This window comes from Myxocyprinus asiaticus, chromosome 33 (assembly GCF_019703515.2).
Source record: "Myxocyprinus asiaticus isolate MX2 ecotype Aquarium Trade chromosome 33, UBuf_Myxa_2, whole genome shotgun sequence".
Classification (NCBI taxonomy): Eukaryota; Metazoa; Chordata; class Actinopteri; order Cypriniformes; family Catostomidae; genus Myxocyprinus; species Myxocyprinus asiaticus.
Window position 1 is genome coordinate 40,870,388 of NC_059376.1, and position 18,373 is coordinate 40,888,760.

At 37.3% G+C, this 18,373-nt stretch overlaps 1 protein-coding gene across 2 annotated transcripts in view; it reads left to right on the forward strand.

Moving 5' to 3' along the window:
* The window catches only part of zgc:63587 (uncharacterized protein LOC393431 homolog), a 43,884-nt gene extending 25,839 nt beyond the window's left edge, over positions 1 to 18,045 (forward strand). Inside the window, exons 8-13 of one of the 2 annotated variants that reach the window (XM_051668299.1) lie at positions 9,246 to 9,347; positions 11,017 to 11,162; positions 14,375 to 14,458; positions 14,544 to 14,601; positions 16,226 to 16,308; positions 17,279 to 18,045. In XM_051668299.1, coding sequence (XP_051524259.1) covers positions 9,246 to 9,347; positions 11,017 to 11,162; positions 14,375 to 14,458; positions 14,544 to 14,601; positions 16,226 to 16,294 — 459 coding nt within the window. In that variant the 3' untranslated portion in view covers positions 16,295 to 16,308; positions 17,279 to 18,045. Of the gene's footprint in view, positions 1 to 9,245; positions 9,348 to 11,016; positions 11,163 to 14,374; positions 14,459 to 14,543; positions 14,602 to 16,225 lie in introns of both variants that reach the window. The other variant, XM_051668298.1, reaches the window with a different exon arrangement.
* The last annotated feature ends 328 nt before the right edge of the window (positions 18,046 to 18,373 follow it).

Genomic DNA, 18,373 nt, shown 5'->3' on the forward strand with positions numbered 1-18,373 from the left:
TAACAATTTGTGCAAATAAATGACTAAAATTTGATGACTAAACAGAAATCAGAAGAAACTGCTATCTCTCATTTAATATCCAATATTATTTTATATTATTATTATAATTTAAAGTGATGTGAATTGAGTAAATATAGTGCTAATTAAGAGTTTATTCATTTTTTAGCAAATTTATATTTATGTTATTTACTGTATTAAATTGTGTGATATATCAGCATTGTATCGACGTATCGGCCACCCTGCTCTCTGGATATCTACATCGGCCATTAAAAATTTTTTTTTTAGAAATAGACCTGCCTATCTCTGTTTAAAAACAAAATGATGTCACTGACACCTTTCTAAGGTTCTTTTTTGGACCTGTTGTTTTGCTCAAATCATAGGCGAAAATTGCCATTTTGACTCGTTTCCACAAAACAGTGGGTTACTTAGTAAATATTGATCAATGGCATTTAATATTTTGGCTTTCATTATCATTTATGTTTATCTTTCCTCAACAAAAAAAAAAGTATTAACTAAATTAACAATTTCAGCTGTGGAAGTTTATGAAATTTGATTGAAAAGAAAAAACTTCTGAAAAATGTTAGAGCTGTTTTTTTTTTTCATACAATAAAAATATATTGCTGTCTGGTGCTGTCAAGCTCCAAAAAAGGTCAAAAAGTACTATAACAGTGTCATAAACTTAGTCCATTCATCTTATGCGAATTGTTCCAAGTCTTCAAAAGCCGTGAAGCGGGAAATTTGAACACACGTGAGAACCAGTGGAGTTTAATTTCATTGACTTCATAAACCTGGCATGACACGTCCCGACAGCAACGGTTGAAAATGTGCATGCTCGAATGAGATTTGAGAAGTACAGTACGGCAGAGGGGATTATTTTCAGCAAGTATAGAGTTACATTTTGTTCTATTCCTTATGTGTTTTCCATAGAAGATGGGTTTTAAACAACATGAGAGAGTCAATGATGCTAGAAATTTCTTTGCCAGGAGTATTAATCCAATTCTGCCATTTCTTATCCAATATGTCATACTTTAATTGTTGCATCTAACACAAGCTGTTTGTTGAAGGCCTAAACATACACACACACACACACACACACACACACACACACACACACTCTTCACACACACTCATCCCTGACTGGAATTTGCTAGTGTGAGTGTCTCCTCGCATCCTGCTGTTTCTGAGACGCCAGATTAACATTAGTCCTAATACAAGCACACACACACAGTGCAGAGTAATTGGTCTGTCCTGTTGAGTTTCTTTTGGACTTACACAACACCCCTGGGTGTTTTTTATGTGAATGAATGACCTTCACAAGCTGCAGCCACTGGTCTAATCCAGAGACAAGAGAGCACAGTTAAGACCTTCACAGGGTTTGAATTTGCCACGCTTTACTGTCGAATAGTGGATTTTACAGTGTTTATGACACAACAGTGATGTCATTTTTGATTGCTTGCTTTTAGGGATTTCATAAACAAGTTTTCATTAACTTTGACATGTTCTGTTGAGATTGAGGGGGGCTTTCAAGGTGAAGTTATTGCCACTGTCATCTCCTATTATACCCTATATTTATAACCTATAATAGTATATATATATAGTATTTATAAGGTGTAAAATAGATAGATAGATGTCATCATCGGCTAAAACGCATGCGCAGGTTACTTTACTTCCTGAACGAGTGCGCACCCGAGTCCGAGTTGCTTTCACATTCACGCGAATCACGCTACAGTTCCATTGCAACCGAACTCAGACCACCTCCTACAGGTAGTCTCGGGTTCGGTACCGCGGTGCGCTCCCCGGTCCGCATGACAGATTTCACATTACCAATATTTCATGCAAAACCGTGCTGTGTTTCGAACTAAACTGCCAGTGTGAAAGCACCCTGAGTTGGTTCTCAGAGACCCAAGTGATGTTTGTATAAATAACAATAGTAATCTCGAAATTAACCTCTTATTTTCCTTTCTTTTAATATGTCTCTGACTTAATCGAAGCTTCATCAAAGTAGGCATGCACTTTTCAGAAAGTGACTTTCATGCAGAAATGTAAAGTTGTTTTTGTTTAGGGTCTATGTGAGTCAGATAATCTTGGCATGTAAAAATTAGTTGCATGAATGTTTTAAATCTGGGTTCTCTGAGACTCCAAACAGAAATAATGTAACATTTATTCATGGAGGACGATTTAAATTCAAGTTAAAATTGTGTTTAAAATCAGTTCTAAGAAGATTAAGAAAAGTCATGAATTATAAACCTGATACTCTAATGTTAAAGGAATATTCTGGGTTAAGATCAAAAATTAATTTTGACTTGTCCCTCCTTTAAAAAAACAAAAGGTTAGGTTACAGTGAGACACTTACAATGGAAGAGAATGGGGCCAATTTTCGGAGGGTTTAAAAGCAGAAATGTGAAGCTTATAATTTTATGAAAGCACTTACATTAATTCTTATGTTAAACCTATAGTGTATTATTTGAGCTGTATAGTTGTTTGTCATAATTTAAGGTTGTTTTAGGGTTTACTGTATGTCGTTATGCCGTCACAACAACAAAGTTGTAAAATTGGATATAACTTTGCAGAGAAAAGGTTAGGATAAGTGATATTTAATACTATAAAATCAAGTTAACACATAATGTTTGCCTTGTGACTATACTTTTGAAAAGATTGGCCCTATTCACTTCCATTGTAAGTGCCTCACTGTAACACATTTTTGCTTTTTTTTTTAAACAAAAGAGGAAGAGTCAAAATGTACTTTTGTTGTAATCAACATTATACCACAAATGCTGTCAATTAAGCTTAACTTGTGTTAATATTCTTTGCGTATGTTTTACGAGCTATTAAAATAGCCTAACAGAACATGAGGCCTAATTATGGCATCCTGGGTCAGCTAGTCAACTCCAAACCACATGATCTGCCAGTTCAACAGAATGTTTTTGTGTTAAGATTGTGTTCTCTAAAGCAGTGACTGTGTTAAACCATCTCAAGACCATAGGGAGTGGTAAGGTTATGGTTGCTTATTCACGTGTGTGAAACTACTGTTTTGCCTCCTGAAGTGTAATCTAATAATAATTGGTCTGTAGCAAGAAAACAATATTTAACTTATTTTCACATGTTATGCATTTAAATATAGTGCCTGCCAACCAGTCTGTGTCTCTTATTTTTGTGCAAGTAACAAAACATTATTGGCCCTAGTATAGAGCCTTGTGGCACCTCTTTAGTTGTACAAACATAACATATTACAACTAGCCTGCAGCCTGTCATTTTTAACTCTGTTATTAAAAGTGAATCATTTAGAGATGTTTCTTGGCATCTAGTGCTCACAGATGGGTGAAGAAACCATAAGTAGGTTTCCAGTTTTTGTCATTTTTTTTTTCTGAAGAACAGCTAATGCACTGCTTGCCATTATATTGCTTGTAAACTTTGCCATTACGTCTTTGTTACTGAAGTAATTTACTCATTCATTTTTTCCATCTGGATAAAACAAAAAGAAGTAATTTTTTAAAATGAACCAATCCAGCCAGCTCCGAGGTTAATCACAACATTACAAACTTTAATTTAAAACAAAACGTATTTGAAAATTGGACAAAAGACAAAAGTCTCTACTTTTTATGTAATACATCACAAACAGTATCACAAATAAAATACAGCAAGACAAGATAAACAGTATACACATACATTAAATAATGTATATAATTCTCAGACCACTATTCATACTTTTCTTTCTTCTAAAATGAAAATAAGTAAAAAAATAAAATAAAAAAAAACACTTTTAAGGCACAACAGTTACATATATAATATGCACTAAGGCTTACAACTGTGATTCTATATATAAAAAAGAAATTTCAATATATTAAAGTGCAATGAAAACAAACTTTAATCGCAACTAATCTTCCAAAAATCCTTCCAGTTTTGTCCATTTTCTCAAAAACATGCCTCAAGACGGTGTACTTAACGTCTTTAATGAGGGATTGAACTACAATCCCATGAAGCATTACAAATGACATAATTGAATTAAAAACGATGGAAATGTATAAAACTATTGATTTAAAGCTTTTAATTACAAGTATAGAAACAATATATTTCAATTTAATTGCAAAACATTCATATATGTGCAAGTATGTAACTAATTTGAGAGTGTAGAAAAACCGACTTGATTGTATCATTCACAGTGCATCGTGGAAGTGAGCGGTTGCTGCTGAGCTCTTTTGGCGTGCTTTGTTCACCCGATTTTCTGATTGGTGGATTTTTCTCTTCAGGATCATGGCTAGTGTAGTTCTTCACCAGGAATACCACTATTAAAACATGATTTTTATAAAAATGTATTTGAAATAACACAGACTAACGGCTTCAACAGAAGCATTTACCATCAATTAACAACCTCGAAACTCACGGTAGGTCTGTTCTTATCTTGGATGAAATGAATATACATTTTACTTCTTGAACCAGATTGTTGCAACTTCTTTGAGGCATCTGCTGCTTAATCGATTCTAACATCCAGCTCACACAAGCTTCATTCACTCAAATCCACACATAGTCTTGCTCTGCAAACACATGGTCACGACCCATAATGCATCCTATGAAAAACAAATTACAAGCATTATATGTGAAAGTCACTTCCCTTTGCAGTACAACCCTTGGAGAAACTCCTGTGCCATTGTTTCAGGACAGATTTGCCTGGTGCCTCTAGCAACCATGTGTATGTGCTGCCAATCCAAACACATTCAGGCTGGAAGAAAGACAGGAAAGCTAATGATTTTAATCTACGCTAATATGTTTTTCTGTATGCTGTGAAATATCAGCTGTTATCAGTGTATGACTGTGTACAGTTTTCTTTGTTCAGTGTGAAGCAATGTGTTAATTTTCCCACTTGGAGGTCAAGTCATCCAAAATTTAAATATCTTTATGTGTCCACACCCCAAATTTGGCACGACTGGGGAAGACAGACCCTTAGAAATCTTGTGCGTTCCCTCTGGCTTTCAATTTTTTTTTTTCAAGCATTTGTTCCGCAGCTCCTGATTTAGTTTGATCACAATAACCATGTCAGCGGTAACGCACCCCACTGGGCCCGTCTGCGGTATGTTTATTTGGACTCCGAACACGCAACAATGACACCCCCACAAACAATACCCGCTGCCGTTTTGCCGTGGTTCCTCGCTATAAAAACACGACTAATCATAACAGGAGGGGGTTTCTGTAAAGACCAGCGACTCAGGAGCTTCTGTCCCATTGAAACACCGTCCCCGCTGAGATTACATGAAAGCACTTGGAATGTCAGGAAGAGGCTGCTGGTGGCGTTTCTGACCGCAGTTACATCATGGCATTGTGAATGTGCTTCTTAGAATAACAGCTTTGAAGTTAGAAAAATAAATCCTCATGTCTGATCCGCCACAGGTGCATTTGAAGTGAATTTTTTTTTATGTAGTTTTAACTCAGAACAAAGTCTAACCTTCATTTTGGAAGATAGGACCTAGTACAGTGTGGAAAGATTTGAAAAAGCCAATTTTCTTTTTTGTGGTAAGCAACATTATGCCACAAATGCTGTCGACTGAGCTTTAAGCCACATCCACACTAATCGTAACCCTTTTTGGCAGAGGAAAATGCCATTCTAGGGTGGATGAGAGGCGTTAACGTTGCAAGTTAATTTCAAGAGGAGCCAATAATGTGTAGGTGTGTAGGTGTTTCCTGACCCTTTAATGCCAGTGATTTTGAAATTAAATGTTCAACAAGCACATTTGGGTGTAGCGTTCAGTTGTCCACTGACGTTTGGCCATATAGTGCAGTTTGCACATGTTCAGTTTTGTGTTTATAGGGAGATTTTTTTGAAAATCTAGAAGGTCATCGGGGTAACTGGGTTAACGTTTTCAGTTGTCTGTCCCAGATCTGTTTACATCTCCAAGTTTCTGCCAACCATATCTGTCATCTGGCTTCTTCTCCTGCTGATTAGCACCAAACTCACTGAGCTACTGTGCTGTTTATGTGGACCCAGAAGTTCTCTGTTCGTTTACATAACATGTTTCATACGATTTTCATCATCAAAGACTTCTTGGCTTCCTCATAATCCTTTGAGAGCGTTCCCGTTTGACAATGTGCTGAGAACTTTAGATTGACCCAGTTACAAGTGCAAGAAATAGACCAGATTTAGTTTCCAATGTTTTAGAAGAAAATCCTGCCAAATTTCAGGCTTACAAATTAAAACTGCTTATGGAACAGCACTGACATTATAAATTGTAGATTTATCTAAGGCTGTTTTTGATGGAGTTTGATTTTATGTTAGTTTGGCATTGAACTGTGCTTCCCCTGGCATCAATAGGTAAGGGATAATCTACAGTCAGTCGGTCCATCTGACTGTACAATATACAGCTTAGTACAGGACAGGGTCAGAAATTAAGGGGGGCTTGAGGCAAAAATACCATCAAAAGTGACAAACATTCCTCTAAATTTCAAAATATGGGGGCACAAAACTGTCCCAGTAATGAATAGTTCAGTTTTTATTTTTATTTTTATTTTTTATTATTATTTATAATATCTGATATAGTTTTTAATATCAAATTCTAAGCCTAGTTAAACGCTAAATTATTTGATTTTAATTTAATTTTGTGTGTAGGAGCGGGTTATATTTTTTAAATATATTCTAAATATTCAAATTTAGAATTTATGTTAAGGAATGGATTAAATTGAAGTATTTAAATAAAAGGGATAAAACAGGATATTTTTTTCTATGAGCAAGTCCAAGGGGGCAATTACAGTGCTGTGAAAAAGTATTTGCCCCCTTCCTGATTTCTTCTATTTTTTGTATTTATCTACAAAAAAAGGCAACCTGAGTAAACACAAAATGCAGTTTTCAAAAAAAAAAAAAATAAATATATATATATATATATATATATATATATATATATATATATTTGAAAGTTTTTTTTTTTTTGTTATTATTGAAGCAAAACATTTATCTAACACCTATATCACCTATGTGAAAAACTAACTGCCCCCTTAAACTTATAGCTGGTTGTGCCACCTTTAGCAACAACAACTGCAACCAAACGCTTCCGATAACTGGAGGTCTTCCACAACGCTGTGGTGGAATTTTGACACGCTCTTCTTTGCAGAACTGCTTTAGTTCAGCCATATTGGTGGGTTTTCGAGCATAAACTGCCTGTTTAAGGGATGCCACAGCATCTCAATCGGGTGCACTAAACCACTCCAAAACTTTAATTTAGCTTCTTATGAGCCAATCAGAGGTGGACTTACTCCTATGCTTTGGATGATTGTCTTGCTACATAATCCAGTTGCGCTTGAGATTCAACTCATGGACTGATGACCGGATGTTCTCCTTTAGGATTTTCTGGTAGAGAGCAGAATTCATGTTTCCCTCAATTATTGCAAGTCGCCCTGAAGCAGCAAAGCGTCCCCACACCATCACACTACCACCACCATGCTTGACTCTAGGTATGATGTTCTTTTTGTGGAATTCTGTGTTTGATTTACACCAGATGTAACGGGACCCGTCTTCCAAACAGTTCCACTTTCAACTCTTCAGTCCACAGAACATTCTCCCAAAAGGTTTGAGGATCATCAAGGTATGTTTTGGCAAAAATCAGACAAGCCTTAATGTTCTTCTGTGTTAGCAGCGTTAACAGTTTTCGCCTCACCACTCTTCCATGGGTGGAATTTTTGGCCAGTGTCTTTCTGATAGTGGAGTCATGAACAGTGACCTTTATTGATGTGAGAGAGGCCTGCAGTTCTTTGGATGTTGTCCTTGGCTTTTTTGTGACTTCCTGGATGAATCATCGCTGTGCTCTTGGAGCAATTTTGGAAGGTCGGCGAATTCTGGGAAGGTTCACTACTATGCCAAGTTCTCTCCATTTGGAGATAATGGCTCTCACTGTGGTTCTTTGGAGTCCCAGGGCCTTTGAAATAGCTTTTTAACCCTTCCCAGACTGATGTATTTCAATCACCTTTTTTTCTCATAATTTCTGGAATTTCTTTCGACCTTGGCATAGTGTGCTACTGGGTGAGACCTTTTAGTCAACTTCATGCTGCTGAAAAATTTCTATTTAGGTGTTGATTTGATTGAACAGGACTGGCAGTAATCAGGCATGGGTGTGTCTAGTCCAGCTGAACCCCATTATGAATGCAGTTTCATAGATTTGGGGATTTAGTAACTAAGGGGGCAAATACTTTTTCAAACAGGCCTAGTTGGATTGGATAACTTTTTGCTTCAACAAATAACATTTATCATTTAAAAACTGTATTTTGGGGTGGCCTGGGTAGCTCAGCAAGTAAAGACGCTGACTACCACACCTGGAGTCGTGAGTTCGAATCCAGGGCGTGTTGAGTGACTCCATTCAGGCTTCCTAAGCAACCAAATGGCATGGTTGCTAGGGTGGGTAGAGTCACGTTGGGTTAACCTCCTCGTGGTCGCCATAATGTGGTTCTCACTCTCAGTGGGGCGTGTGGTGAGTTGTGCGTGGATGCCGCGGAGAATAGCATGAAGCCTCCACACGTGCTAGGTCTCCGCGGTAATGCGCTCAACAAGCCATGTGATAAGATGTGCGGATTGACGGTCTCAGACATGGAGGCAACTGAGATTCATCCTCCGCCACCCGGATTGAGGCGAGTCACTACGCCTGACTGTTCGTTATCGTGCTTACTATATGACTACTTGACAAATAAAGAAATAAATTGACATGTTGTTTTGAGTTGGAAATGGAAATATTGATTCAAGTTAAAATGATTTAATTAGCTGACTTGTAGAGTTCACAGAGTGACACGAGAGGCAGGAAAGATGACTCAATAAATGATACTCGCAATTTTATCTGGTTAACTTTTATCCGTCTAGTAAATTTACCATGAAAGCTGCACAGAAATATGCTAGACACATTGAGAATTGGTGCTCATGGATTTGAATATGGTAAGAGTTGTGTCCCAATCCAGTTTGCCTTGTTGTCCCAGTTATTTCCTATAATCCTTCTAATTTTTCTCATTAGAAAATATTATAAAAAAACAGTTATTTAAAATTATCACAAGTTTGTTAAAGGTGAAGTACGCAATGTCTGCGCTACTAGCAAAGTGTTTTAACATCCCAAAAATTACACACTTCTGTTGTAATTAAAAAAGAGAATCATGAAAATTACAATTAAGATTTGTTGCAATGTGCATTTTAATCTTAAAAGAGCAATTCAAAAACAATTCAGCTGGATCGAACCCAGAAGGTTTATGATTTCATAGATTTGTGACATCTCTTTTCTTTTATGCAGATTTTGGATGAGATCAGTGAGCATGGTATCCGGATCTACCAGCTTCCTGACGCTGATTCGGACGAAGACGAAGAATTCAAGGAACAGACGCGTGTCCTAAAGGTCAGAGGTCAAATAGATTCAGGTTCATAATCAACCCACTGCCTGACCTACAGAGAATCTGATCAAAGTTAAACTAGTATGTACAGTTGAAGTCAGAAGTTTACATACACTTAGGTTGAAGTAATTAAAACTCATTTTTTAGCCACTCCACAGATTATATATTAGAAAACTATAGTTTTGGCAAGTTGTTTAGGACATCTACTTTGTGCATGACACGAGTAATTTTTCCAACAATTGTTTACTTACAGATTGTTTCACTTTTAATTGACTATATCACAATTCCAGTGGGTCAGAAGTTTACATACACCAAGTTAACTGTGCCTTTAAGCAGCTTTGAAAATTCCAGAAAATAATGTCAAGCCTTTAGGCAATTAGCTTATGATAGGCTAATTGGAGTCAATTTTAAGGCCTACCTTCAAACTCAGTGCCTCTTTGCTTGACATCTTGGGAAAACCAAAAGAAATCAGCCAAGACCTCAGAATTGTCTGCTTCATCCTTGGGAGCAATTTCCAAACGTTTGAAGGTACCACATTCATCTGTACAAACAATAGTACGCAAGTATAAACTCCATGGGACCACGCAGCCATCATACCACTCAGGAAGGAGACACATTCTGTCTCTCAGAGATGAACATAGTTTGGTGTGAAAAGTGCAAATCAATCCCAGAACAACAGCAAAGGACCTTGTGAAGATGCTGGATGAAAACAGGTAGACAAGTATCTATATCCACAGTAAAACGAGTCCTATATTGACATAACCTGAAAGGCTGCTCAAGGAAGAAGCCAATACTCCAAAACCGCCATAAAAAAGCCAGACTACAGTTTGCAAGTGCACATGGGGACAAAGATCTTACTTTTTGGAGAAATGTCCTCTGGTCTGATGAAAGAAAATTGGACTTTTTGGCCATAATTGCCATCGTTATGTTTGGAGGAAAAAGGGTGAGGCTTGCAAGCCGAAGAACACCATCCCAACCGTGAAGCATGGGGGTGGCAGCATCATGTTGTGGGGGTGCTTTGCTGCAGGAGGGACTGGTGCACTTCACAAAATAGATGGAATCATGAGGAAAGAAAATTATGTGGATATATTGAAGCAACATCTCAAGACATCAGCCAGGAAGTTAAAGCTTGGTCGCAAATGGACAATGACCCCAAGAAAACCTCCAAAGTTGTGACAAAATGGCTTAAGGACAACAAAGTCAAGGTATTGGAGTGGCCATCACAAAGCCCTGACCTCAATCCGATAGAAAATTTGTGGGCAGAACTGAAAAAGCGTGTGCGAACAAGGAGGCCTACAAACCTGACTCGGTTACACCAGTTCTGTCTGGAGGAATGGGCCAGAATTCCAGCAACTTATTGTGAGAAGCTTGTGGAAGGCTACCCAAAACATTTGACCCAATTTAAATAATTTAAAGGCAATGCTACCAAATACTAACAAAGTGTATGTAAACTTCTGACCCACTGGGAATGTGATGAAAGAAATTAAAGCTGAAAAAATAATTCTCTCTACTATTATTCTGACATTTCACATTCTTAAAATAATGTAGTGATCCTAACTGACCTAAGACAGGGAATGTTTTCTACGATTAAATGTCAGGAATTGTGAAAAACTGAGTTTAAATGTATTTGGCTAAGGTGTATGTAAACTACTGACTTCAACTCTATGTGTGCAGGCCAGCATCCCTTTTGCCGTGATTGGCTCAAACCAGCTGATTGAGGTGAAGGGCAAGAAGATCCGTGGACGTTTGTACCCATGGGGTGTGGTGGAGGTGGAGAACCCCGAACACAATGACTTCCTCAAACTGCGCACGATGCTAGTGTGAGTTCAAATGCATACTGAGATCTCTTAAAGGGATAGTTCACCCAAACATTAAATTGAATGTGAATGATGACTCAGGCCAACGGTTTGCAGAATATCTTCTTTTTTGTTTAGAACGACATAAGGGTGAGTAAATTATGACAGAATTTTCATTTTAGGGTTTAAATATGAGAAACTGTGAATAGTGACCAGAGAAAAGGTGACAAAAACATTATAACAAATTTATAAAACAAGGGTGGTGAAACACATGTAGTTGAACCAGGGTCAGAAATGAACCTGGGCTTGGGGCAATAAAAAAGGGGGGATTATATATATATATATATATATATATATATATATATATATATATATATATATATACAGTTGTGCTCAAAAGTTTGCATACTTTTGTTTGCATATATATGTTTGGCTCCTTTTTAAATCATAATGATAACAGAAATCACCCAAATGGCCCTGATCAAAAGTTTACATACCCTTGAATGTTTGGCCTTGTTACAGACACACAAGGTGACACACACAGGTTTAAATGGCAATTGAAGGTTAATTTCCCACACCTGTGGCTTTTTAAATTGCAGTTAGTGTCTGTGTATAAATAGTCAATGAGTTTGTTAGCTCTCACGTGGATGCACTGAGCAGGCTAGATACTGAGCCATGGGGAGCAGAAAAGAACTGTCAAAAGACCTGCGTAACAAGGTAATGGAACTTTATAAAGATGGAAAAGGATATAAAAAGATATCCAAAGCCTTGAAAATGCCAGTCAGTACTGTTCAATCACTTTTTAAGAAGTGGAAAATTCGGGGATCTCTTGATACCAAGCCAAGGTCAGGTAGACCAAGAAAGATTTCAGCCACATCTGCCAGAAGAATTGTTCGGGATACAAAGAAAAACCCACAGGTAACCTCAGGAGAAATACAGGCTGCTCTGGAAAAAGAAGGTGTGGTTGTTTCAAGGAGCACAATATGACGATACTTGAACAAAAATGAGCTGCATGGTCGAGTAGCCAGAAAGAAGCCTTTACTGCACCAATGCCACAAAAAAGCCCGGTTACAATATGCCCGACAACACCTTGACACGCCTCACAGCTTCTGGCACACTGTAATTTGGAATGACGAGACCAAAATAGAGCTTTATGGTCACAACCGTAAGCGGTATGTTTGGAGAGGGGTCAACAAGGCCTATAGTGAAAAGGATACCGTCCCCACTGTGAAGCATGGTGGTGGCTTACTTATGTTTTGGGGGTGTGTGAGCTCTAAAGGCACGGGGAATCTTGTGAAAATTGATGGCAAGATGAACGCAGCATCTTATCAGAAAATACTGGCAGACAATTTGCATTCTTCTGCACGAAAGCTGCACATGGGACGCTCTTGGACTTTCCAGCACGACAATGAGCCTAAGCACAAGGCCAAGTTGACCCTCCAGCGGTTACAGCAGAAAAAGGTGAAGGTTCTGGAGTGGCCATCACAGTCTCCTGACCTTAATATCATCGAGCCACTCTGGGGGAGATCTCAAACGTGTGGTTCATGCAAGACGACCAAAGACTTTGCATGATCTGGAGGCATTTTGCCAAGATGAATGGGCAGCTATACCACCTGCAAGAATTTGGGGCCTCATAGACAGCTATTACAAAAGACTGCACACTGTCATTGATGCTAAAGGGAGCAATACACAGTATTAAGAACTAAGGGTATGCAGACTTTTGAACAGGGGTCAATTCATTTTTTTTCTTTGTTGCCATGTTTTGTTTTATGATTGTGCCATTCTGTTATAACCTACAGTTGAATATGAATCCCATAAGACATAAAAGAAATGTGTTTTGCCTGCCCACTCATGTTTTCTTTAAAAATGGTACATATATTACCATTTCTCCAAGGGAATGCAAACTTTTGAGCACAACTGTGTGTGTGTATGTGTGTATGTGTGTATGTGTGTATGTGTGTATGTGTATGTGTGTGTGTGTGTGTGTATATATATATATATATATATATATATATGATGATGATATATTTAATAATATTCTGTTCTAAGGCTTTGACATAAATCAGATCAGCCACAACATTAAAACCACCTGCCTAATATTGTGTAGATCCCCCTCATGCCACCAAAACAGTGCCAACCCACGTCACAGAATAACAATCTGAGATGATATTCTTCTCACAACAATTGTACAGAGCGGTTATCTGAGTTACTGTAGACTTTGTCAGTTCAAACCAGTCTGACCATTCTCTGTTGACCTCTCTCATCAACAAGACATTTCCCTTGTTGGAGAATTTACTCCAAATGTGCCAAAAACAAAAAACATCCAGTGAGCGGCAGTTCTGTGGATGGAAACGCCTTACACAATAGGGGACCTACACAATATTAGGCAGGTGGTTTTAATGTTGTTGCTGATCGGTGTGTGTGTGTGTGTATATATATATATATATATATATATATATATATATGTATTTTATATAAAATATTATATAATTTCTAATATTCTGTTCTAAGGTTTTGACATAAATGCATGACACAATGTGTTGTTAGAAAACCTTATTACCCTAACCAAGGTAAAAAAAAATACTCATTCTGGTGGCAAATATTGCTCCTAGGGGCAGTGGTGGCTCAGCGGTTAAGGCTCTGGGTTACTAATCAGAAGGTTAGGGGTTCAAGCCCCACCACTGCCAAGATACCACTGTTGGGCCCTTGACCCTATCTGCTCCAGGGGTGCTGACCCTGCACTCTGACTGACCCCAGCTTAGCTGGGATATGTGAAAAAAAGAATTTCACTGTATATGTGCAAATGTATAATGTATGATAAATAAATATAATTAATTAATTAATTAATTAAAGGTGGATTTCAAAAATTTTGTTCAGTAGTGCCCTCTGCTGTTAGAAATATGCATTTGTAAAGTGATAACTTCCCCAAAATATTTTGTTATGGACAAACCCTCATGCTACTTTAAAGCCATGTGCTTTTTCTGTGGGGCAAATTTTAAGCAAATAACGACTTAAATTTTGGTCTGTTTTATGGCTTCAGAAGGTTTGGAATACAGACATATGGACTACTTTAATTATATTATTATGGTTTTGTCCTTTTTGGGACTTGGCTGACCTAATTACTACACACTCTTGTGTGGAGAAAAAGTTTGGTTGCTAAAACAGAATTGTAACTTTTTAGGTGACTTGTGCTTTTAAAATGTTGTTTTTGTGTGTGTGTGTGTGTGTGTGTGTAGAACTCACATGCAGGACCTACAGGAGGTCACTCAGGATCTACACTATGAGAACTTCCGTTCGGAGAGATTAAAGAGAGCCGGCAGGTAGGACAAATCAACAAACAATCACAGTTTCAGTCTGTTAAATAACTATGTGAACACTTGGGACTGATAAATTGTGTGTTTGCAGAGCGGTTGAGGAGGACGTGCTGGACAAAGATCAGATCCTCTTGGAGAAGGATGCTGAGGTGGGTCAAACACATAAAATGTACACACATCAGGGATGTGCTAAACAACATATTTTCAAAATCGAATAGTTGGTGGAGTGCTGGAGGGCTTATTCAACCCTGATCGGACACGTTTCTTAGAGAGTGTTTACACAAGACACGTTATAGATGAGCAATGGTATAGAACAGTGTTGAACACTACTAGAATACTTTCGACCAGGCTGGTATACACCCTTTGCAGGACATCTTGGCTGACGGCAAACTCTCTTAACTTCCGCAGCAAGAATAACCTCTGATTTGCTTTCTTACAAATGAGATTGACATTATCCAAAAGTTAGTTTGCTGCCAATCAAGGTCTCAAAGTACTTAAAACAAACAACATCCACCATTTTTATAATGGATATTCATAGTTAATAATATTGAAAGTCTAGGTCTGGGACGAGGATAAAACATAATATATACATAAAATGCAAGGGGGGATACTAGGATGTGATCTTATCCTCATTTTGGGCTTTGGGTGGGCAACTCTTTATATCTTTGTCGGACCAGTGGGTGCTCCTCCTCGTTAATTTCACTTGGTTTGGTCCCCCTTGATCATGTTTCAGCATTGCTCTGGGGTGCCCCCTTAAGGCCCAGGTATACTTCATTTTTGCCACACCTGTTCAACTGCGTTGCCTTCGTGAGTATACTCTTCTGACCGTGAGCGAATACGAACGCGTTTGACGCATGCTCACTACAACTTCTTTGTGATACTCTTAGTATGCTTTCGATGCGCACAGATGATGACCACGTCCCCGAGTTGCTTGTGCGGTCTGGATTATGATGAAATTTACATCATACTGTTCGCGGAGCGATCTGCAATGCGGACGCACAAAGTATACTTTGCCCTTTAGACCCGGCAATGCTCAGGGACATGAAAGTGCATCCCCCATATAAACTAGTCAGTCACCTCCCTAATCAACTATTCGGCTATTGTGACCCACCTCTAACACGTGCATATGAATTTGCCATTTTTATAGTCGGCCTGAACTCTCTCGCTGTCTCCGTCTCGATATGGATGTGATGTGGTTTCAGAGCCATTATTCTGTGCATTAATGACTCTGGCGTTCTGTGTGTAATTATGTGCAGTACTTTGGCCTATGGAAACATACGGACACATTCAGACCTATTTGTAAACATGCACGTCGTCTACACAGGAACTGACATTAGCTTCCTGCTGTACAGAACGCAGTGATGTTTGACCCATTAAAATTGTTGTTATGATATATCTTGTGCCATCAGAGATGGATAAGAATGTGTGTGCGTGCTTGTGTTTAGTTTTGAGCAACATTATCAACAGCGGTAATGTATTTTGAAAGGCAACTGAGTTCAGTTTGCTCTCTGATTATCATGATTGTTGTGATTAGTCTTTAATTAGAGATGACGGGATAATTGTGTTTGTTTTACTCCGTATATGTATACGTGTATGTGTCAGTCTTCATGAAGTGTTTTGAGGTCATGCAATAACAGTGTAAACGCAATTTTCTTTTTTATTCATTTTGTCCTGTTTTTCTTATTTCATAAATAACAATGAAATCAAATATGTTCCATTGCACCATAGCGCACCATGTTTGATGCATTATCTGCATCTTTATTTCTCTTGCAGCTGAGACGCATGCAGCAGATGATCGCACAGATGCAAGCGCAGATGAAAATGAAACCAGGAGACGACTAAGAGTGTGTGTCTATGTATGTATGCGTGTGTGTTTGTGTATTGTGGGAACAGGAAGTGCCATCTTATTGGAGGTTTCATCCTCCCCAATTTTAAACACTATTCATTAGTTAAATCCCTTAAAAGACTATCAAGATTGAATTGTTACCCTGTTAATGACATCTAGATCATGTGACCTTTACTACTTTACAGCTCCGCCCATATGAATAACCTCTATACTTTTAAAAACGGTCCATTATGACGTAATTTCGTCATCCGTTTGTGTCAAAGCAGGGAAAACTCTTTTAATTTATTTAACTTGTAGTTAGTCACGGTTTCATTGCGAAAGTTAATCATTTGTTCATCCATCAAGAAGCATTCATACACATTCAAAATATACTAAAATAAATATAAAACAAAGTTAAGGTTATGTTTACCACCAAATACAACTTTATAATATTTTACACTAGACAAACTTTTTTATTTGTAGGTAAATTAAGTAAATTCTTTAGTAAAAGTTATACATATCATTTACAAGTATGCATATTCTGTAAGGTTTAAACATGAAAAAATATACTGTTTCTTGATTTTTCTCTGCCAAACTGCTTAGCTGCTTATACAGTTATTTTTCATGTATCTGCATCACATATGTTTACCAGTTGATCCCATTAACACTTTATAACACACATACAGTGCTTTCATTGTGCATTTGTAGATGCAGTCTAGTCAAGTTTACGGTCTTACCACATGCTGGTTAATAACTATAAAGCATTCATACACATTCATGAATATTGAAGTTAGGCAGTTTTCTGAGTGTGTGTTTGGAAATGTCTTTATTCTGATAAAACAGTCATGTGTGCTTAACATTACATCTTTAATTAATACAGCGAAAGTAGCACATGCATGTTTAAATATATCATCATTAAGAAGCAGAGTCAAATGCTTGCAAATCAACTTTTTCTCAAAATAGGTTAAATCTCAATTTTTTTTTTTTAAACAAATCTGAAGGGTGTGTAAGATCCAAGCCTTGTGTAGGACAGCGTTTCCCTCAAGTGGACAGTACTGAGAAGAAGAAACCCCCAGAAAAAACAATGTGAAAATTCAAATCACAATTGGACAATCTCTTGAAATTTAGCTTATATTGTTTTGTTGTTAACTGGATTGTTGAGCTCAGCAGTGTGAATGTTGTGATGGTACTAAATGATGTGCAAGTTGAAGTGCTGATCATGGTATCACCGGGTCAGCACTCTGAAATCTGAACTCATTCACAGAAATGCCTTAAAAATCCACCTATCATAGAAATATTCTGCAGACATTTAAGGTTTCTCTTTTAATACTTATATTGTCTTTGTTCTGGGTTTTCTGTTGTTTTATATCAGTTTTATTGCTTGTTTTTTGCTACTTTGCTTCTCTTTACTTACTACTAAACATTATACTACAGAGACAAATTCTAGTTAATCTTTATATTTCTTGTTTACCAGGAACGTTTAACTTTATATGTTTTAAAGAGAAGAACGGTACTAGTATTAAGGTCAGAAAGACAATCATTGTACTGAGTTATTTGCTAGTTATTACTGTCTAAACACACTGATTTTGTTTTGTTGTATTTGTGGTTCAGCGCAGTTATTTTGACTTGGTTATCTCCTGTTAAAAAGAATAACACAGTTTTCATCTTGCGGTACAGTAACAGTGATGCTTTCCTATTTTAAATGTTCCTTTTTGTACTTGCTCACGTTGAGAAATAAAATGACTTTGAGTCATCTGTTGTGAAATGCTGCAATTTCCTATGAACTTTCACTTTTCATGTGTTTGCTTATGTGAGTAGACCCATGTTTGTCTACCATTTTCCCTTATTAGAGAATAAATTATATTTTGCTTGTAAGAAAAAGAAGGGCACTATGTTTCTAGTTAAATGTGCTGAAAAATACATCTTTAGCTCATTTTTGAGCAGTTTCATATACCAGGGAATTGCATGCCTGTTTTATAGATTTATTGTAAATTACATAGTACGGGTGTTTTTTAAAAACATTTTTAAAAATGAAAAATCACAAAAGAATAACTTTATAATATTTTACAATAGATAAACTTTTTATTTTTAGGTTC